Source organism: Grampus griseus (assembly GCF_964374135.1).
Source record: "Grampus griseus genome assembly, chromosome: 6".
NCBI classification, from domain to species: domain Eukaryota; kingdom Metazoa; phylum Chordata; class Mammalia; order Artiodactyla; family Delphinidae; genus Grampus; species Grampus griseus.
Window position 1 is genome coordinate 81,534,825 of NC_139000.1, and position 24,299 is coordinate 81,559,123.

Genomic DNA, 24,299 nt, shown 5'->3' on the forward strand with positions numbered 1-24,299 from the left:
CTATGGGGAAAAAGCAGAGGGGAACCTATAGATGAAATGATACTTTTAAGTACACAAGGGACACTCAACCAAGGTAAGACCATAAACTGGGTCATAAAAACAAACCTTGGAAATTTTAAATAATTGAGCCATGTAAGTATATTCCTTGACAATAATGGAATTACACTAGAAATCAATAACAGAAAGATATCTGGAAAACTCCCAAATTAAACAAAATACTTCTAAATAATTCATGGGTCAAAAAGAAAGTCTTGAGGAGCAATTAGAAAATATTTTCAACTGAACAAAAATGAAGTTACAATATGTCAAAATTTCTGAGATGCAGCTAAAGCAATGCCTAGGAAAATTTATAGTATTAAAGGCTTAAATTTAAGAACGATCACAAATCAGTAATTTAAGTTTCAACCTTTAGAAATTAGAAACAAAGCAAATGAAACCCAACAAAAAATAAAAAGAGCAGAAATCAAAATAAAAACAGAAAAATAAGAGAAAAATCTTTTAAAATATTAGTAAAATTGATTAACCTCTAGATAGAATGGCCAAGAAAAAAACAGAGAAGACATAGACTAGCAATATCAGGAACAACAGAAGGAAATGACTACAGACCTCACAGATTTTATTAACAGAATAAGGAAAACTACATGCAAGTATTTGACAACTTGGATGAAATGGACCAATTTCTTGAAAGATTCAAGCTGCCAGAACTCATTCACTCTCTTCTGAAAACAGAAGAGGAAACACTGCTCAATTTACTTTGTGAGGCCAATATTACCCTGATACCAAAACCAGAAAAGAAAACTAGGGACCAATATCCTTCATGAACACAGATGCAGAAATCCTCTGTAAAATACTAGCAAACAAATCCAGCAATATAGAACAAGAGTAATTCTTCATTACCAAGTTAGGTTTATCCTAGAAATGTGCCGCTAAGTAAGTCAACATTTGAAAAATCAATAATTCACCACACTGACAAAAGAAAATCCACACCGTCTTATCAATCGATAGTAAAAAAGCATTTGAAACTATTCATTCATGACAAAAGTCCCAGGGAATCAGGAATAAAAGGGAACTACCCAGATCTGATAAAGCGCATCTACAAAATATCTACAATTTGGTGTAGTAATGGTGAACAACTGAATCCTTTCCCTCTAAGATCAGTAACAAAACAAGGATGTCTGCTCTTTATTCACTCTATTCAACAGCATATTAAAAATATCAGCCAATGCAACACGGCAGGAAAAAGAAATAAAAGCATACTTGCCAGAAAAGGAAAAATAGGAAACTTATCAGTCCCTTGCAATGTGTGAGCTTTATTTGGATCCCACTTGAAAAAAAAATCTTTTGCGAGAGAATGAGAAGACAAGCCAGACTGGGAGAAAATATTCGGAAATGACACATCTGATAAAGGACTGTTACCCAAAGTATACAAAGAACTCTTAAAACTCAACAAGAAACTGAACAACTGAATTAAAAAATGGGCAAAAAATTTTAACAGACATCTCATCAAAGAAGATATACAGATGGCAAATAAGCATATCTGTAAAGATGCTCTGCATCATAGGCCATTAGGGGAATTGCCAATTAAAATAAGGAGACTGCGCTATACAACTACTAGGATGGCCAAACCAAAACAGATAACACTACCAAATGCTGCAATGATATGGAACAACAGGAACTCTCATTCACTGCTGATAGGAATACAAAATGGTATAGCCACTCTGGAAGACAGTTTAGCAATTTCTTACAAAACTAAACATACTCTTACCATTCAATCCAGCAATCACTCTCTCCTTGGTATTTACCCAAAGGAATTGAGAACTTATGTCCAGACAAAACCTGCACACAGATGTATATAGCAGCTTTATTCATTAATGTTAAAACTTGGAAGCAACCAAGAAATTCTTCTACAGGTGAATGGATAAATAAACCTTGGTACATCCAGACAATGGGATATTATTCAGCAATAAAAAGAAATGAGCTATCAAACCATGAAAAGAACCATAGAGGAACCTTAAATGCATACTACTAAGTCAAATAAGCCAATCTAAAAGGTTACATACTGTATAATTCCAACTAGATGACATTCTGGAAAGAACAAAACTATGGAGACAGTAAATGGATCAGTGGTTGCCAGGAGTTAGGTTAGAGGTAGAGCACATACACTATACATTTGTCAAAACACCAAGAGTGAATCTTAAACTATGAACTTTGAGTGATAATGATGTGTCAATAGAGGTCCATTAATTGTAACAAATGTACCACTCTGGAGCAGGATGTCGATGGTGGGGGAGGTTAAAGTAGGGGGAGCAGGGAGTATGGGAACTCTGTACTTTCTGCTCAATTGGCTGTAAATCTAAAACTGCTCAAAAAAGTGAAGTATTTTTTAAAAGTTAAAACTACATAATAATAAATCCATGCCAACATTACACTTAAAAAATCATTTTGAAACAATGGGGAAATTCTGGACTGGTGAAATTAAGACATTATTAATTGGTAAAGCAGGATAATATATTACATTTTTTAAAGAGATCCTTAGCTTTTAGAGATACATGCTGAAATATTAAAGGATGAAGTGATATAAGGCATGAGAGATGCATCAAAATAATGCGGTATGTAGAGGGGCCTTAAGGGAAAGTACACCTGAAACAAGACTGGCTCCAAAATTAATTGTCAAAGCTGGGTGAAGGATTCATGGTGGAGCTAACTTACGATTATCTCTACTTCTGTATATTTGAAATTATCCATGATTTAAAAATTAAGAAAAGGGCTTCCCTGGTGGCGCAGTGGTTGAGAGTCCGTCTGCCGATGCAGGGGACACGGGTTCGTGCCCCGGTCTGGGAAGATCCCACATGCCGCGGAGCGGCTGGGCCCGTGAGCCATGGCCGCTGAGCCTGCGCGTCCAGAGCCTGTGCTCCACAACGGGAGAGGCCACAACAATGAGAGGCCCGAGTACCACACACACACAAGAAAAAAACAATTAAGAAAAAAATTATAAAGAGAGACGATTAACTGCCAAACTAAAATTTTATACCCAGTGCAAAATCCCTCAAAATGAAATCAAAATAGACATTTTCAGATGCACAAAAACAGAGCATTTGTTACCCAGCATATACAGACTACAGGAAATGTTCCTCAGACAGAAGAAAACAATCCTCTCCTAGATGAAGGAATAAAAAAATAGAAAGAATAAATTGAAATAAAAACCAAATTTATAAAGCATTAGTAACAATGTCTTGTGTTGGAAGGACGAAAAGGAGAGGAAAGAAGGAAGGAAGGAAGATCAAGTGTAGTCCACAGGCAGGTGAACAGTGTTCAACTGTTCTAAGGTTCTTGAATTAACTGGAAAGTACAAGTACTTACTGATTTAGACATTTTATAAGATGCATATAGTAATCTCCAGGATAACTACTAAAAGAATAGTTTAAGCAGCATGCATCTACCAACCTAATAAAAGGGGCAACTGGGAAAAAGGGGGGGAACAATTGGAATAATACAAAATACAAAAGAAAGAGAAAAAAGCAACATAGGAGACAGGAAAAACAGAAATCAAATAGTATAATGGTAAACGTAAACCAAATGTATCAGTGATTACATAACAGACTATGTGTTAAAAAGATAAAATTGCCAAACTGGATTTAAAAACCCAACTTCATGCTGCTTAAAAAAGATATACACATGAACTACTAAGGAAAAGAAAGATTGAAAATAAAAAGAATGAATAAAGATAGTCCATGTAAAAACCAAATAAAGTTAATGAGGCTACTCTAATTGACAAAGCAAACTTTTTTCTTAAACTGAAGTGTAGTTTATTTACAGTGTTGTGTTAATTACTGCTGTACAACAAAGTGACTCAGTTATACATATATATACATTCTTTTTCATATTCTTTTCCATTATGGTTTATCACATGATATTGAATATAGTTCCCTGGAAAAAGCAAACTTTAATACAAAAGCAACTAGGACATTTCAACATTATAAAGTGTTCAACTCACAAGAAGATAAAACTTTAAGTGTATATGTACATAATATAGCTTCAGAATACATAAAGCAAAAATCAAATTGAACTACACGGAAAAACAGACTAATCCAAAAGTACAGTAAGATATTTTAGCATATTTACCTCAGTAACTGATAGAATAAAATAGGGCAAAAAAAAAAAGATATAAAAGCTTTGAACAACAAAATTAACTGATGACCCAACTGGCATGTATAGAACACTGTACCCAACAACTACAGAATAAGTATTCTTTTTAAATACATTTACAAACTTATATACTGGGCCATAAAGTAAGTCGACATATTTCAAAAATTTTAAATCATATGGAGTATGTACTTTAACTACATGCAAATTAAACAGTACCTTGCAATTAAACAGTACCAGAAAGATGAATCAATAAAATATTAGTTCAATTGGAAAAGATTTCCTAAACAGGACACAAAAAGATTTAGCCATAAAAAAGGCACAATAAATTAAACCATCATTAATAGAGTAAAAAGATAAGCAACAGAGAAAAAATATCTACAATACCAAAAACCAACAGAGCTTGAATCCAGATTTTATACATAAAGCATGGAAATCAGCAAGACACAACCCAACTGAAAACTAGTCAATAGACTGAAATAGGAACTTCACAAAAATGAAATCTAAATGGCCAATAATACAAACAAAGGGGACTCACCCTAATTAACAACATCAGGTAACTTTAAAACCAGTGACACACCCACCGAACAGTCCAGTATAAAGACTGTTACAGGGACTTCCCTGGTGGTCCAGTGGTTAAAAATCCACTTTCCAATGCAGGGGATGAGGGTTCGATTCCTGGTGGGGGAACTAAGATCCCACATGCCGCAGGGCAACTAAGCCCGTACGCCATAACTACAGAGCCCACACGCTCTGGAGCCCGTTGGCCACAACTAGAGAAGCCCAGGTGCCGCAACAAAAGATACCATGTGCTGCAACGAAGACCTGATGCAGCCTAAATAAATAAATAAACAAAGTGGTTGTACTATTTAAAAAGACTGTTACAGACTGTTGCAGAGGATTTGGAGCAACTGGAATCCACATATATTGCAAACAGAAGTATAAATTCACATATTTCAGAAAAACATTTCACAGTAGAAGCTGAATTTATGCTTATTGTATGACTCAACGATTCCACTTCTGGGATTTTATCTAACGAATTATGTGTTCACAGGTACACCAAAAGACACGTTCAAGGAAGTTCAAACTTTATTACCCCCAAACTTAAAACAACCCAAACCTTCAACTGTAGAACAAATTGTGATATATTCAATAGACTGTTACACATGAGGACAACACATGAACTACAACCATATGTCACCATGGATCAATGTAGAGCAAAAGCAGCCAATCACAAATGACAATAAACTACGTTATTTCATTAACATAAGTTATCATTAACATAAGTTAAAAGAGAGGAAAGGGGCAAAAACCATAGTGTCAAAAGTGAGAAAAGTTGTAGTTAGGAGGTGGTGATTGTAAGGGATCACAAGTGACATCTGGGAAGTTGATAATATTCTGCTTCTAACTTTTGTGCTAATAAATGAAGCTGTACATTTATGTGTGCATTCTTCTGTACTATACTTAAAATAGGTTTAAAAGTTGATTGTGAATGCCCTACACGTAAGAAACAGCAGAAAGTCGAAACGTAAATGACCAACTTTCCTGAGTATCCAATTTCAAGTGACTCAACTAGCCAGAAAGCTATCATATACCTTGTCTTGGGTAGGTCATCAGAAGCAAATTGGGATGAAGATACCCTAGTTTTAAGAGTCACAGATGTAGAAAACAAACTTATGGTTTCCAGGGGGTAAAGGGGGAGGGATAAATTGAGACATTGAGATTGACATATACACACTACTATACATGCAATAGATAGCCAATAAGAACCTACTGTATAGCACAGGTAACTCTACTCAATACTCTGTAATGACCTATATGGGAAAAGAATGTAAAAAAAGAGTGGATATACCTATATGTATAACTGATTCACTTTGCTGTACACCTGAAACACAACATTGGAAATCAACTATACTCCAATAAAAATTTAAAAATAAATAAATAAAATTTGTCTTGGTGGGGGGGAAAAGATACCTTAGTTTTAGGTAGCAGACCAGAGTAGCTATAAGGTGTAAATCACAGCAGGGATGATCACTCAAGAGTAAGAGACGGTCATCCATGAACATCATTATCTAGCATCAAATGCTTATAGAACAGTTGTGAATAGTTTAGTTGAGCCCTTAGTAATATTTAAGGGCTGGAATCCTACTAGCCATGAGTTGTCAGTGTTAGGAAGGATAGGTGGGCTTTCTGGACAGACTAGGGGCTTCTCTATGGTATCCTAGATGCAAAAGAGTAAAATCCTAAGGCACACAGTTCAAAAAGCATTTACATTCATTGCTAATTTAGCAGCTACACTGTGCCTGGAACCACACCCCCACATCATCTCATTCAATCCTCACAACAAAATCTCAAGAAACCAAAGTCCTTAACAAGATCCATAAGAAATAACTTCCTCCTACAGAATCACAGCATTGTTGAAAATTAGCATCACTGATACTAGGATCCTCTAGCCTCATGGAACTCTTGGTTCTGAGGGGCACCTAAGGCAATTCAAAAGTATGAGTTTATAGCACTTCATGGTGAAAGTTGGAGAGCATTATGACAGATAGGGTACAGCTATACTTCTAGTACCATACAAAGGGAAACTGTATAATCTGACTACTTATTATAATCTAATTGTTATACAAATAAGTTTTACATTTCAAACAACCGATGTCAAACAATTTAGGTATTAGAACTACTCCCAAATAGACTAATGTAATATTCATTTACTCTGAGTAAGTTACCCAAAGCTTGGAACAAACTTACAAAACCCAAGGATTATGACGCTCAGTTGCCTGCCACTCCACTAGAAACAAAAATGAATAAATCTTAGTTTTTAACTGTACCATATCAAACAGATATGCTATACTTTTCCAAATAAGCTGTATTTTATAAAATTTTAATCCAAATATGATCAACTTAAACAATGTTATGTGTTTGTAGAAGAGCCAAAAATCCTGCACATACTTCATATATCCTTAAACTTCTATTCTGCACTCTAAAAAAAGGCAGAGGAAATAGCTTACAGTGGCTTCAAATTTTCCAAAATTTGATCTCTAACATTTGAACTTTACTTCTATGTATGTCTGTTTTACCTACTACACTTTTATTGAATACTACAACAAAAAATCAGAAACTAAGTAATATTGACTTAGGAAAAAAACAATTAGCAATCTTAAAACTTCTCAAAGCAGCTTTAGACAGAGGCAGTCCACAAACACTATTCGTCTGCAGAAACATAAAACTTATTGCAACAAATGCCTGAGTCTGAGTAACCTTAAAGTACCCTCATTAAAAAACATTGCATAGGGGTTTCCCTGGTGGCGCAGTGGTTAAGAATCTGCCTGCCAATGCAGGGGACACGTATTTGAGCCCTGGTCAGGGAAGACCCTACATGCCACGGAGCAACGAAGCCTGTGTGCCACAACTACTGAGCCTGTGCTCTAGAGCCCATGAGCCACAACTACTGAAGCCCACAAGCCTAGAGCCCGTGCTCCGCAACAAGAGAAGCCACCGCAATGAGAAGCCCACGCACCCCAATGAAGAGTAGCCCCCGCTCACCACAACTGAAGAAAGGCCCGCACACGGCAACAAAGACCCAACGCAGCCAAAAATAAATTTTAAAAATATATATTAAAAAAAAAACCATTGCATAAATCTTACACGAAGATGTTAGGTATAAGATAAACTAGAGACATAAGCAGCTATATGAGAAAAGGGCACCTTCTTATAAATATAAAACTGAACACTCAGTCAAAAATGTTATAGTGCATTATCAATAAAAATGTAATTTCTAGGAGTTTCTATGACCTAAATCTAACATCCACAAACTAAATGCTTCACTTACACAAGCTCGCATTCTTCCTTCTACTACAAAAAAATTAAGACTCAATTCACTGGCAAACAAAAGCGTACAGGAGGAAAGAAACCAATACAAGTATATAAACTCTGAGCCAGGTACTTTTACATATTATCTCATGAAATCCTCCAAAACAATCTAGTGAAGCAGATATTATATCACATGTTAAAAATGTGGCCTGTGCACTAGTCCCTCCACCAGGAAGCCAACACAACCCACTGAACCAACCACAGCCACTGGGGACAGACATTAAAAACAACGGAAACTACGAACCTGCAGCCTACAAAAAGGAGACCCCAAACACAGTAAAATAAGCAAAATGAGAAGACAGAAAAACACACAGCAGATGAAGGAGCAAGATAAAAACGCACCAGACCTAACAAATGAAGAGGAAATAGGCAGTCTACCTGGAAAAGAATTCAGAATAATGATAGTAAAGATGATCCAAAATCTTGGAAATAGAATAGGCAAAATACAAGAAACATTTAATAAGGACCTAGAAGAACTAAAGATGAAACAAACAATGATGAACAACACAATAAATGAAATGAAAAATACTCTAGATGGGATCAATAGCAGAATAACTGAGGCAGAAGAACGGATAAGTGACCTGGAAGATAAAATAGTGGAAATAACTACTGCAGAGCAGAATAAAGAAAAAAGAATGAAAACAACTGAGGACAGTCTCAGAGACCTCTGGGACAACATTAAACGCACCAACATTCGAATTATAGGGGTTCCAAAAGAAGAAGAGAAAAAGGGACTAAGAAAATATTTGAAGAGACTATAGTTGAAAACTTCCCTAATATGGGAAAGGAAATAGTTAATCAAGTCCAGGAAGCACAGAGAGTCCCATACAGGATAAATCCAAGGAGAAATACGCTAAGACACATATTAATCAAACTGTCAAAAATTAAATACAAAGAAAGCATATTAAAAGCAGCGAGGGAAAAACAACAAATAACACACAAGGGAATCCCCATAAGGTTAACAGCTGATCTTTCAGCAGAAACTCTGCAAGCCAGAAGGGAGTGGCAGGACATACTGAAAGTGATGAAGGAGAAAAACCTGCAACCAAGATTACTCTACCCAGCAAGGATCTCATTCAGATTTGATGGAGAAATTAAAACGTTTACAGACAAGCAAAAGCTGAGAGAGTTCAGCACCACCAATCCAGCTTTACAGCAAATGCTAAAGGAACTTCTCTAGGCAGCAAACACAAGAGAAGGAAAAGACCTATAATAACGAACCCAAAACAATTTAGAAAATGGGAATAGGAACATACATATCAATAATTACCTTAAATGTAAATGGACTAAATGCTCCCACCAAAAGACACAGATTGGCTGAATGGATACAAAAACAAGACCCATATATATGCTGTCTACAAGAGATCCACTTCAGACCTAGAGACACATACAGACTGAAAGTAGGGGATGGAAAAAGATATTCCATGCAAATGGAAACCAAAAGAAAGCTGGAGTAGCAATTCTCATATCAGACAAAATAGACTATAAAATAAAGACTATTAGAAGAGACAAAGAAAGACACTACATAATGATCAAGGGATCGATCCAAGAAGATATAACAATTGTAAATATTTATGCACCCAACATAGGAGCACCTCAATACATAAGGCAAATACTAACAGCCATAAAAGGGGAAATCGACAGTAACACATTCATAGTAGGGGACTTTAACACCCCACTTTCACCAATGGACAAATCATCCAAAATGAAAATAAATAAGGAAACACAAGCTTTAAATGATACATTAAACAAGATGGACGTAATTGATATTTATAGGACACTCCATCCAAAAACAACAGAATACACATTTGTCTCAAGTGCTCATGGAACATTTTCCAGGATAGATCATATCTTGGGTCACAAATCAAGCCTTGGTAAATTTAAGAAAATTGAAATTGTATCAAGTATCTTTTCCGACCACAACGCCATGAGACTAGATATCAATTACAGGAAAAGATCTATAAAAAATACAAACACATGGAGGCTAAACAATACACTACTTAATAACGAAGTGATCACTGAAGAAATCAAAGAGGAAATCAAAAAATACCTAGAAACAAATGACAATGGAGACACGACGACCCAAAACCTATGGGATGCAGCAAAAGCAGTTCTAAGAGAGTAGTTTATAGCAATACAAGCCCACCTTAAGAAACAGGAAACATCTCAAATAAACAACCTAACCTTGCACCTAAAGCAATTAGAGAAAGAAGAACAAAAAACCCCAAAGTTAGCAGAAGGAAAGAAATCATAAAAATCAGATCAGAAATAAATGGAAAAGAAATGAAGGAAACAAGAGCAAAGATCAATAAAACTAAAAGCTGGTTCTTTGAGAAGATAAACAAAATAGATAAACCATCAGCCAGACTCATCAAGAAAAAAAGGGAGAAGACTCAAATCAATAGAATTAGAAATGAAAAAGGAGAAGTAACAACTGACACCGCAGAAATACAAAACATCATGAGAGATTACTACAAACAACTCTATGCCAACAAAATGGACAACCTGGAAGAAATGGACAAATTCTTAGGAATGCACAACCTGCCAAGACTGAACCAAGAAGAAATAGAAAATATGAACAGACCAATCACAAGCACTGAAATTGAAACTGTGATTAAAAATCTTCCAACAAACAAAAGCCCAGGACCAGATGGCTTCACAGGCAAATTCTATCAAACATTTAGAGAAGAGCTAACACTTATCCTTCTCAAACTCTTCCAAAATACAGCAGAGGGAGGAACACTCCCAAATTCACTCTACGAGGCCATCATCACCTTGATACCAAAACCAGACAAGGATGTCACAAAGAAAGAAAACTACAGGCCAATATCACTGATGAACATAGATGCAAAAATCCTCAACAAAATACTAGCAAACAGAATCCAACAGCACATTAAAAGAATCATACACCATGATCAAGTGGGGTTTATTCCAGGAATGCAAGGATTCTTCAATATACGCAAATCAATCAACATGATACACCATATTAACAAACCGAAGGAGAAAAACCATATGATCATCTCAATAGATGCAGAGAAAGCTTTCGACAAAATTCAACACCCACTTATGATAAAACCCCTGCAGAAAGTAGGCATAGAGAGAACCTATCTCAACATAATAAAGGCCATATATGACAAACCCACAGCCAACATCATCCTCAATGGTGAAAAACTGAAAGCATTTCCACTAAGATCAGGAACAAGACAAGGATGCCCACTCTCACCACTATTATTCAACATAGTTTTGGAAGTTTTAGCCACAGCAATCAGAGAAGAAAAGGAAATAAAAGGAATCCAAATCGGAAGAGAAGTAAAGCTGTCACTGTTTGCAGATGACATGATACTATACATAGAGAATCCTAAAGATGCTACCAGAAAACTACTAAAGCTAATCAATGAATTTGGTAAAGTAGCAGGATACAAAATTAATGCACAGAAATCTCTTGCATTCCTATACACTAAGGATGAAAAATCTGAAAGTGAAATCAAGAAAACGTTCCCATTTACCACTGCAACAAAAAGAATAAAATATCTAGGAATAAACCTACCTAAGGAGACAAAAGACCTGTATGCAGAAAATTATAAGACAGTGATGAAAGAAATTAAAGATGATACAAATAGATGGAGAGATATACCATGTTCTTGGATTGGATGAATCAACATTGTGAAAATGACTCTACTACCCAAAGCAATCTACAGATTCAATGCAATCCCTATCAAACTACCACTGGCATTTTTCACAGAACTAGAGCAAAAAATCTCACAATTTGTATGGAAACACAAAAGACCCCGAATAGCCAAAGCAGTCTTGGGAACGAGAAACTGAGCTGGAGGAATCAGGCTCCCTGACTTCAGACTATACTACAAAGCTACAGTAATCAAGGTAGTATGGTACTGGCAGAAAAACAGAAAGATAGATCAATGGAACAGGATAGAAAGCCCAGAGATAAACCCATGCACATATGGTCACCTTAGCTTTGATAAAGGAGGCAGGAATGTACAGTGGAGAAAGGACAGCCTCTTCAATAAGTGGTGCTGGGAAAATTGGACAGGTACATGTAGAAGTATGAGATTAGATCACTCCCTAACACCATACACAAAAATAAGCTCAAAATGGATTAAAGACCTAAATGTAAGGCCAGAAACTATCAAACTCTTAGAGGAAAACATAGGCAGAACACTCTGTGACATAAATCACAGCAAGATCCTTTTTGACCCACCTACTAGAGAAATGGAAATAAAAATAAACAAATGGGACCTAATGAAACTTAAAAGCTTTTGCACAGCAAAGGAAACCATAAACAAGACCAAAAGACAACACTAAGAATGGGAGAAAATATTTGCAAATGAAGCAACTAACAAAGGATTAATCTCCAAAATTTACAAGCAGCTCAATAACAAAAAAACAAACAACCCAATCCAAAAATGGGCAGAAGACCTAAATAGTCATTTCTCCAAAGAAGATATAGAGATTGCCAACAAACACATGAAAGAATGCTCAACATCATTAATCATTAGAGAAATGCAAATCAAAACTACAATGAGATATCATCTCACACTGGTCAGAATGGCCATCATCAAAAAATCTAGAAACAACAAATGCTGGAGAAGGTGTGGAGAAAAGGGAACACTCTTGCACTGCTGGTGGGAATGCGAATTGGTACAGCCACTATGGAGAACAGTATGGAGTTTTCTTTAAAAACTACAAATAGAACTACCTTATAACTCAGCAATCCCACTACTGGGCATATACCCTGAGAAAACCATAATTCAAAAAGAGTCATGTACCAAAATGTTCATTGCAGCTCTATTTACGATGGCCCGGAGATGGAGATAACCTAAGTGCCCATCATCGGATGAATGGATAAAGAAGATGTGGCACATATATACAATGGAACATTACTCAGCCATAAAAAGAAACGAAATTGAGCTATTTGTAATGAAGTGGATAGACCTAGAGTCTGTCATACAGAGTGAAGTAAGTCAGAAAGAAAGACAAATACCGTATGCTAACACATATATATGGAATTTAAGAAAAAAATGTCATGAAGAACCTAGGGGTAAGACAGGAATAAAGACACAGACCTACTGCAGAATGGACTTGAAGATATGGGGAGGGGGAAGGGTGAGCTGTGACAAAGCGAGAGAGAGAGGCATGGATATATATACACTAGGAAACGTAAGGTAGATAGCTAGTGGGAAGCAGCCGCATAGCACAGGGATATCAGCTCAGTGCTTTGTGACCGCCTGGAGGGGTGGGATAGGGAGGGAGACGCAAGAGGGAAGAGATATGGGAACATATGTATATGTGTAACTGATTCACTTTGTTATAAAGCAGAAACTAACACACCATTGTAAAGCAATTATATCCCAATAAAGATGTTAAGAAAAAAAAAAAAAAAATGTGGCCTGTGAGGCGTCAAGCGCCTTGCCCAAAGTCAGATCTCTCAAATTCCAAGGTTCATGCTCTCTCCAAAATGCAGACCACATTTCAATGTTAATAATGACAACACCCTTTCCCCACTTCTCAAAATATTAATATAAAAACACAAATAATCATAAATAGTGGAATGAGTTAGCTCTACACATGCCAATATGGAAAGACTGCAAAGATACAAATAAAAAGAGTAAGGAAAAAGTGCGGGTAATAATCCATCTGCTTAACAGGAATAAACAGAAAATTATATATGGGTAAATAGAGAAACACTTCTCCGGACCGAATCAGATAGATAGATACACATTTAGAGTAACTTTTTTTGAACGGGTCCCCTTATTTCATACTTTTCTACATCATTTGAACTTCCTAAAGTAACAGCATGCATAATGTATTTCATTTTCTTTGCAGTCTGTATTTTAAAAACAAATAAAGCCATATCCTTTATAAAAACTGGAAAGAGCTTTAAAGGCTATACAAAATTTATCAAAAACATTTTACTAGTCTAGAAATCTGTATAGAAGCTGCTTAATCAATAAACCAAGCAGTCTGTGTTGTCATATCTACAGAACATCAAACTAACTCAGAATGGCATGAACTTACCTGGAACAAGCCAGAGTTCGTATCTTCTTGTAATGAAAGTATTTGCAAAATAGAGGCGCATGTATATACATTTTATTTATGCTTATAATAAATGGAATTTGTTCGGTATGTTAACTCAGTAATATTTGCATCAAACAGATTTGAAGATAGCAACTTTAGTCTCTTAATAAATTCCCAATCCTAATTTTAATGGGATTTTCTTTTTAAGCTGCTCAGATACAAAAACAACTAAAATAATGCCTTTAGACATTTGATTAAACTATGAATAAACGTCACATTTTTCTAAGTAAATCACATTGTTAAAATAGTCCCAACTAAGTACAAAATACTGCAAATAAATCTTTAAAACACTATTTGTTCATTCACTCAATAAATATTTGCATTACTCAATGTGTGCCAAGTGCAATACTAGGTAGGTACAATGGGATTAAAAGGTAAGCAAAACCCCCCTACCTTTGTAAATTCTGACAGTATGGGGTGGAGAGGAAAAAGTCCATATAATCACAAAATGGTATCAAGAGATTATAGTCATTGATCTAATTTAGATTGGTGAGTCCAATCAACCTTTAATGAACTGACATTTAAATAAACCCAAAGGCTGAAAAGCCAACCAGAGGAAAGTCAAGGCAGCTTGGAGCAGTGGTTAGGTGTGGGCTCCAAAGTTAGTCACTGGATTTCAATCTAGGCTGCACTATTTAACAGGTGTATAAATTTAATCACATTACTAATCTGAGTTCCGGTTTCTTCACTTTAAAAAAGAGGAAACAACAGTACTTTCATCATAAAGTGAAACTTAAAAAAAATAACAATAATGCAGTATGCCTTGATAAGCCTGGAATAAGTACTGTTATGTTACTGTCATTAGCAGCATTGGCAAAAGCTCAGAAAGGGAAAGAGCTAGTGATAGTTGGAGGGAAAGACTTAAAAATGGCTGAAATGCAGTGAATAAAGGGGGAGAGGTAAGTAGGGAATGAAGCATGAAGACTTTATTAGCTATGCTATCTAATTCGGAAGTCTCTAACCAAATGTGGTTATTGAGCACTTGAAATGTGGCTAGTCCAAATTGAGATGTGCTGTGTGTGTAAAATACACACCAGATCTTGAATGCCTAGTATGAAAAAAAAGTAAAATATCTCAATTTTTAAAATATCAATTACATGTTGAAATGATACTTAAGATATACTAGGTTAAATAAAACATATTTAACATTACAATACCCAAATGATAGAAACAACCCAGTGACACTGACAGTTGAATGGATACACAAAGTGGGTATATACATACAATGGTATACACATACAATGGAGCATCATTCAACCTTAAAGAGGAAGGATATTCTGTCACATGCTACAACATGGGTGAAACTTGAGGACACCACGCTAAGTGAAAGTCAGTCACAAAAGGACAAATACTATGATTCCACTCTTATGAGAAACCTATAGTAGTCAAATTCATAGAGACCAAAAGTAGAATGGTTGTTGCCAGAGGCTGGCAGGAGGAGATAATGGGGAACTATTGTTTAACAGGTACAGGGTTTCAGTTTTTCAAGGTGAACAGAGTTCTGGAGATGGATGGTGGTGATGGTTGCACAAGAATATGAATGTATTTAATGTCACTGAACTGTACACTCAAAAATGGTTAAGATGGTAAATTTTATGTTCTAAATATTCTAATAAAAAATTAATTTTATTTTTGAAGTGGCTGAGAGAACTTAAATTACATATGTAGCTTGCATTATCTCTATTGGTCACACTGTTAAACTTAAGTCATGGCAAATTTTCCAATGAGAAGGGTTTTGAGGAAGTGTGACAAAATCGAGATCCAGTAAGCCCTAATGCCCTAAAGGCAGGGGTCAGCAAACTTTCTGTAAAGGGACAGATAGTAATGCTTTCAGCTCTGTGGGCCACATGGTCTGTCCTGAAAGCATAGATAATAGAGACGTGCATGGGCATGGTGGATTTGGCCCACTCTAGTTTGCTGACACCTGCCTTAAGACACCCACTGTAAGCAACGGCTCCTACCAGCTAGACTGCTGAATTTTCAGGAATTGTGTAAGCCAGTTTAGAATCAGTAGCCTAAAATCTTCCATGGTGAGAGGTATTTACAAATGGAAATCAGCAAACACTACAGTAAATCAGTGCTGTTTTTTCCCAAAGAACTAGTTGATAAAACATTTAGCAGCACACCCTACTTTATGTAAAGAATTAACTTCTCGGGCTTCCCTGGTGGCGCAGTGGATGAGAGTCAGCCTGCCGATGCAGGGGACACGAGTTCGTGTCCCGTCCGGGAAGATCCCACATGCTGCGGAGCGGCTGGGCCCGTGAGCCATGGCCACTGAGCCTGCACGTCCATAGCCTGTGCTCCGCAACCGGAGAGGCCACAACAGTGATAGGCCTGCGTACCGCAAAAAAAAAAGAATTAACTTCTCTCCTATGCATTTAAAAGTATATGAGCTGGAAAAACTGACAGTCATTCAAATCCCTGCTGTGCTCTGTGGTTCAGATGAAGATCCTCTGTTAAGAAAGGCTATTTTAGGGCTTCCCTGGTGGCACAGTGGTTGAGAGTCCGCCTGCCGACGCAGGGGACACGGGTTCGTGCCCCGGTCCGGGAGGATCCCACATGCCGCTGAGCGGCTGGGCCCGTGAGCCATGGCTGCTGAGCTTGCACGTCCGGAGACTGTGCTCCGCAACGGGAGAGGCCACAACAGTGAGAGGCCCGCGTACCGCAAAAAAAAAGAAAAAAAAAGAAAGGCTATTCTAGAAGAATTGTTCCAGTAACCAGAAGCGAGAGTGAACACCCTGTGGCAGTCAAGAGTGGTGAGCTAAGGGGAGAGCAGTTTAAAACGAAACCGTGAGAGAAGGGCTAGAAACCAATGAGATTATGTACACACTCAGCCATCCAAATCCACAAATGCAGAGGGCGACTGTGGAACTTGAGCATTTGTGGGTTTTGGTATCCACAGTGGGTCCTGGAACCAATCCCTGGCAGATAGCGAGGGACAACTGTACTGCATTCAGTAATGACTGAACAACTGGTAGTAATTATTAATTACACATTATCATACATATGACAGATTCATTTGTAAACAAATATTTACTGAACACATACTATGTGCTAAGCTCTGGTAACACAATAGTGATCACAGATCCTCTCTAGCAAAAAAAAAGCATTAATCAAATAATCACATATAGACTTTAAATTGTAATAAATTATGACCAAAAACAGGGTGCTGTGAGAAAGTACAATGGGGAATCCCAACCAACTCTGGAAAATCAGGGATACTTCTTTGAGAAAGTGACCTTTGCACTGAGAATGGGCAAAGAGTAGGAGGCGTTCCAGGTAGCAAAAACAAACTGCACAAAACTCCTGAGGCAGGAAAAAAATGTGATTAACAGGTCAAGGAACTAAGAAATCAATAAAGCAAGAGCCAAGGAGGAAAGATGGTGTCAGAATGGAGACACAGGATAGAATCTTATCTCACAGGGCCTCATGGCCACATTATATAAGTCCAAGATCAATGGGGAGCTGTTAGTTTTATGTAGAGAATAAAATGATCTGATGAATATTTTTCAGAGATTGCTCTAGGAATTAATGGGGGAGACTGACCAGTAGGCTACCACAGTTTCTAGGCAAGAAATAACGGTAATTTATTGAAGTCAATCCTCAATCTTTTTTAAAAATTAATTTATGTATTTATTTGTGGCGCCTTGGTCTTCACTGCTGCGCGCAGGCTTTCTCTAGTTGCAGCGAGCAGGGGGTACTCTTCGTTGCGGTGCGTGGGCTTCTCATTGAGTTGGCTCCTCTTGTTATGGAGCACAGCTCCAGGCGCGCGGGCTTCAGTAGTTGTGGCACGCCAGTCTCAGCAGTTGTGGCTCACGGGCTTAGTTGCTCCATGGCATGTGGGACCTTCCCAGACCAGGGCTCGAACCCGCATCCCCTACATTGGCAGGTGGACTCCCAACAACCACTGCGCCATTAGGGAACCCCAATCCTCAATCTTGTAAGTATCTACGTAATCTATTAAATACTCCATTGCAGCAATTTTTGGCCTCAGGACACAACTCTTACAAATTTGAAACCCCAGAGTTTTTGTTTATGTAGGTTATATCTATTGATATACTAGAAATTAAAACTGAGAAATCTTTTAAAACTTCATTCAAGATAACAAACTCATTACATTAAATACCTTTTTTATGAAAAATAGCTATTTTCCTAGTTTGAAGAATAGCACTTTTAAATTTTTGCACATCACTTTAGTCTCATAATAGAAGACAATTGGATTTTCACATCTAAAAGATTCTGAAAAAGTACGCTGCTTGTTTGTGATAAAATTAGAGTGAAAAACACAAATAACCTCTCAGAACTATCATGAAACTAATTTTGATCTTATGATCCTCCGAGAAGGGCCCTGGTGATCCCCCAGACCATATTAAGAACTGCTGCTTGAGCAACAGGAAGCCAAGCAATCACAGTAAGGTACTTCACAGCAATTAGGAAGACTACGATCAAACACAGACCAATAACAAGTGTTATACACAATGGAAAGTGACTGGAATCCTCATGCACTTCTGGTGGGAATAAAAATTGGTACAGCCACTTTGGAAAATAGTTTGGCAGTTCCTCAAAAAGGTAAACACAGAGCTATCACATGACCCAGTAATTCAACTCACAGGCATATGCTCAAGAAATATGAAAACATATGGCCACAAAAAACTTGTATAAGTAGTCACATAGGCGTTATTCATAATGGTCAAGTAGAAACAACCCAAATGTCCCTCAACTAATTGAAAAATAAAATGTAACATATATATCCATACATGGGAATATTATTCAGCAATAAAAAGGAAGTACTGATACATGCTACAATATGGATAAATGTTGAAAACATTATGCAAAGAAACAAGCCAAAAGTTTTCAAAATCTGGTGTGTATTTTACCCCTACAGCACATTTCAAATCAGTCTAGCCACATTTTAAGTGTTCAACAGTCAGATGTGGCTGGTGGCACCACTGTGGACAAGAGTTCTAGATCCACCCTATAAAGTATAATTTTAAATGATGTTTGTGATGATGACACTGACGCAATATAATTTCTCTTATCAAGGAAAGGTTCACTTCTATTCAATACATAATATTTACGTTATGTCTAAGTATGTTAGTATTTTTCTAAAAGATTCAAGTGACAAAGGTATTTTCTAAAACTAGAATATACACTGCCTGAATATTTCAGGTGACTGCATTTCAAAATCTTACACTATAATCTAGAGAGCCACAAAAATCCCAGAACAAGCTAGTTAGGAGCTAGTATACAAAACTGCCCTTCCCATTCTCTGCACTAATTTTAACCACTCACACACAGACAACATTCCTCTGGACTTCATCTTGTTTAACACTTAGAAATCCTCAAACTGTTTCCAATAGAAAATAATGATTAATAGAAAACATAATCTCATACACAGGGACTTTTTGCCATTACACATTTTTAAAAATCTATCTACTTATATTATGAAAACCCTTATTAATGAAATCATCTTGGAACATAGTGAAGTTTATATTCTAACCACCTTTAGTTAGAAATTTAAACATTACTCAACTGATTCTGAGTATGCAATGAAAAATAAATTTCACTTTAATTTTAAAAAAGTATAAGCTTTATTATCAATTGAACAAGTTGTAAGTGTTAAATACAAACTGTATTAAAGTATCTTGTTTCTGCCTGTTATACACAAACAGAAATTGAGGGAAAAACAAGAAAATTAATAACCACCTTACAACTTTTTTATACCTAAGAGATTTAATATAGTTTCATCAATTATTAGAACATGTTCATATAAATACTACTTCAGCATAATGTATTGAGAATTTACGTTATATAGAAACAGTGAAAGAAATTTTAAATTGCAGAAAATGGGATTTGCCTTATAGAAAGCCTAAGCTTTCAATATTATCCTTTTGTAGGTCTTTTGCTTACCCTCTTTATCTCTAAGATTAGATAAGAATTTTCCGAACCAAATACTTCCCAATTTTTTACTAAACATTTTTAGTGAAATCTCAATGTCATTAAGTTTATTTTAATGACAAATTTTAATCTGTAGCAAATAGTTTAAATCTGTGAAACCCTTAGAAAAAATGACAGATGCTTTTTTTGTGTGCTTCAGGTAGAATTTTACAAACGATGTGAAAACTACTTTTCTTATTCTTGTACATTTTTCTGTATGTACTTCCCCTAACAGAGCCCATAGTAGTTCAATTTGTCTTCTGGTTCTTGACGCAGTGATGAGCTTCAATTTTTATCACGTTTTCTGCTTCAACAGAAAGTATTCGTCAAAACAAAAATTCAACTGCCATGACAAAAAGTTGCTACAGAGAGACTTTAATTTTATCTATTAAAATTTTACTTTGGTTACAGAGGAGTAAAACTAAAACTTCCACAGAATTTGAAATTCTAGTTTCACCATCACAAAAAGTTAAAAAATCCTCACAGATAAAAGCATAATAAACTGAACTAAATGAATTCTTCTATTTACAAAATATTGACTTTATTTCTAATCTTTTACAGTAAAATACTGAAAGCAGCCAGGATGGTGAAGACCTGAACCAGGAATCCTAGATAGAACTATGGGCTTCAAAAGTTAATATGGCTACACACCCACTAAAAAAAGACTGATACTATCAAATGTTAGTAGGAATGTGGAGCAACGGGAATTCCCATGTACTGTCAGTGTGACTGTAAAATGGTACAAGCACTTTTAAAAAACATAGTTCCTTATGAAACTAAACGTACAGCTACACTATGACCCAGTCATTCCACTTTTAAGCACTTCTAACAGGAGAGATAAACGCATTTGTCCAACAATACAGATTTGTATAAGAGTACTCATAGCAACTAACTGGAAAGAGCCCAGTTAGTGGTGGTATATTCATACAACGGAAGACAACACAGCAATGAAAAGGAAAGAACTACTGAGGATACACGAGACTTAAAAACACTAAGCTGAATGAAAAAGCCTTTCCCAAGAGTACATACCATATAACCCCACTTATGTGAAATTCTAGAATAAGTAAAACAAGTCCATGGAGGAAAAATATCAAAACACTGGTTGACAGAGGGGAGTGGCTGAACTGACTGGAAAAGGGCAAGAGGGAACTTTCTAGTTAATTACGAAGTTCTACAACTCCATTAGGCTTCGGATTAAACAGGTGTATGTATTTGTGTAAACTCGTGGAATGGCAACCGTGCGCATTTCACTGCAAGTCAAACGTACATAAAAAAAAATTTTAAGTTAAAAATTGAACTCAGGTTAATGATATGCACATTGCTTAAGTGCTTTTTAAGGGTAACATGTACTAATACTTGCAACTTACTTTGAAATGCACCCAAAAAATAAAATTGACTGATAAATGATTAATTGTGCCATACAGCAAATAAAGCAAAACTCTAATTAAGGTGAGGGACACATGGGTGTTCACTGCACATTTCAATTTTCCTGTAGGCCGCAAAATATTAAAATGTTAAGGAAAATTTTTATAGGAGAATTGAGAGACCAAAAGAAGTGATTCAATAGGTGGTCAAAGTTTCTCACTACACACCACCTTTCAGAATTACATAAAAAAATACCCCAATCATTTACTATTCCTAGGGAAATCTGTAGGTACATTTCAGGAATTTTTGCTTCTTCATAAACTGTTCACATTGCCTGAAATCAATTCAATAATTAGGGCAATATCCTGGGACGTATATTCAACAACAAACTAAAACGATTTGTTAAATTCCTCAAGATTATTAACCACAAAATTTGTATGCCTGAACAGATTTTAAGCCGTGAGTTATTTTTTATTTTTCTCCAGTAACTCCAATTTCGTTCTCTTTTATCAGATTGCAAGCGCTAGTATCTGAAAAACATAGCTATCCCTCTAAAATGAAACAAAATCCTCCCCAACGATTAGCATCTAAGGGATAACAAATATACTTTAAAAAGAAATCCAGCAAGTCGTAACTGAAAGTCATCCACCTTTCTCCTTAAGCCTTGTACTATTAAGATGCGGCTGAAAGCAATTTCTACATTATAGTTAATTTTTTCTTTAAAGACTGGAAGGTGGGAAAGATTTCAGCAGAACTAAATGTACACGTGATCCTCACCCCCCAAAATCCACCTTAACCCGCAGGCAGGTAAAACAATGAGCACCCCCTCTTTTTTTTCCTTCATGAGACAAAACCGCGGACTAGGCTAAGGCAAACCCTCGCCCAGCCTCCACCCCGCCTGGAGCCAGGCGGCGGGTCCCTTTCCTTTGTGAGGAGCCGGAGGGAGGCGGCTGGGGGCGGGGAGCTGGGGGAGGCGGCTGGGGGTCTGCGGACGCCCGAGCAGGAGGAAGGCGCTGTGGAAAGCGGCGTCGGCACGTCCCGCAAACAGGCCGCGCGGCCCCGCCACAAACCTCTGCGGCGTCCCCAGGTGCAAACCCACGAACCTGGGTGTGATCTAACTTGGGAGGAGGCCCGGGAGAAAAGCCGAGGGCAGCTCCGGGGACGACCCCCTCCTCCTAGGCCCTTGCAAAAGCTTCTCCCGCCGCGGGAGGAGGTCCTGCCGCCATCCCCACCCCGCCCCGAGCCTCGGGCGGCCCTCACCTGCTGGACGGAGCTATTCTCGGGCACTGCGAACTCCTCCTTCTCCTTCGGGGTCTTCACGGTGACTTTCATGATCTTGGGTTCCGTGGAGGCAGCAGCGGCGGCGGCGGGGGCGCCGGCACCTTCGGCAGCGGCGGCGCTGTCCTGGGAGCTCGGAGGGCCGCCGCTTTCACCATTCTCGGCCATGGCGGCGGCGGTGACTCAGGCGCGCAGGAGGGAGCGGGCGAGCGAGGGGGAGCCAGGGGACGCCAGAGCCGGCAAGCCCGAGCAGCGGAGAATGTGGGGCACGTCGCCTCAGTGACAACGGGCACAAGGCCGCCGTAGCGGGCGAGGAGCCGCGGAGCTTGGCGTGGGCTCCGGCGCAGGCCCGGGTCGGGCGCTCAGCAGCCGCCGTGTGCTCAGACGCCACTCGGTCGCAGCGACATCCGCAGCCGCCGCCGCTTCCTCCTCCCCGCCCCTCCCCCCACGTCCCTCTGCCGGCGCCGCGCGGGGCACGCCGGGTAACGTGGCTGGCGACGTCGCCGAGTCATGCTTGCCTGCTGTCGCTTGGAGCTGTGGCCGGTTTTCTTTCCCTCTCCCGTTCCATTGCAAAGCGTAGGCGCATTCAGAGAGAAGGACTAAAAACAAAGTGGGGCGGAAGAGGTCAGTTCATTCCTTTTTACCCCTTTACCAAAAAATGAATTTGCGGCTTCTGGGAGGCACCGTAAGGGCGCATAGGGATGACGTCACGGCTAGCGAAATTACTGGAAAGGGGGCTCGACCACTGGGCGCTGAGGTCGGAAATACGCCTGCGCGCTGGCGGGCTAGGTAGTTTCTTCCACCCAGTCATCTCACACCCCGCGGTTACGGTGCGCACCCACTCCGCGCCTGTGCTGGCTTCGCATACCCCCACTGGGAGGAGGGTCTGAAACATGCCTGCGAGGGTTTTTTGTGGTTCATTTTTTTTTTAATGTGGTTCATTTTTAAATGTGCTTAAGTTTTGCATACTTGAAAAATTTAAAACGCTTGCTCTTACAGTCCGGTGCGCCGGAGGTGAAAGGTTAATGGAGGAAAAAAAAATCCTCATCATAACGAAGGGAAAATGGTGTACGCGCCTGTAGCTACCCTGCGCAGTTCCGCGGAGTCATTGCTCCACGACCAGAGCTTCCCACCCTCGGGTCAGCCCGGTTTGGTCAGGTGATCAGGCCACCTGTGTTGACAATGGCCTTCGCTCCCGCGCTGACAGCCCTGCTAGCCCACCCCTGAATTCTCTGTGAATGCGGTTCCCCAGGATGTTTGGGGCAGAAACAGGGTACCCAAGGAGTGCCCACCCAACTGGGGCAGTTTAATGTAGCTGAGGTGTTCATTTTATATTCTATCAAATTAAGTTACTGCTCCATTTCAGACTTTAGGTGGCATTAAAGGTAGTTGTTCAAAAATTATTATCGATGTAGTATGGGTACAAATAAGAAACAGGAAGTTAATTTTCCCGTAGAGAATTCTAAATTTTAAATGACCTCGTCATTTGCCTTTAAAGATGACTTGCAAGGAATGTACAACACTGGACCTGAACTTTATTAACCAGTATTGCAAATGTAAACTCTTGACACCACACCGTGTATGCAAAGATACACTGTGTATTTCTG

The 24,299-nt window shown here is 38.2% G+C and overlaps 1 protein-coding gene across 2 annotated transcripts in view; it reads right to left on the reverse strand.

The window, feature by feature from the left end:
• UBQLN1 (ubiquilin 1) overlaps window positions 1-23,109 on the reverse strand; it is a 48,151-nt gene extending 25,042 nt beyond the window's left edge. For both annotated transcript variants that reach the window (XM_082656170.1, XM_082656169.1), the window contains exon 1: window positions 22,675-23,109. In XM_082656170.1, the coding sequence (XP_082512296.1) occupies window positions 22,675-22,860 (186 nt within the window). In that variant the 5' untranslated portion in view covers window positions 22,861-23,109. The remainder of the gene's footprint in view (window positions 1-22,674) is intronic.
• Window positions 23,110-24,299: the final 1,190 nt, after the last annotated feature.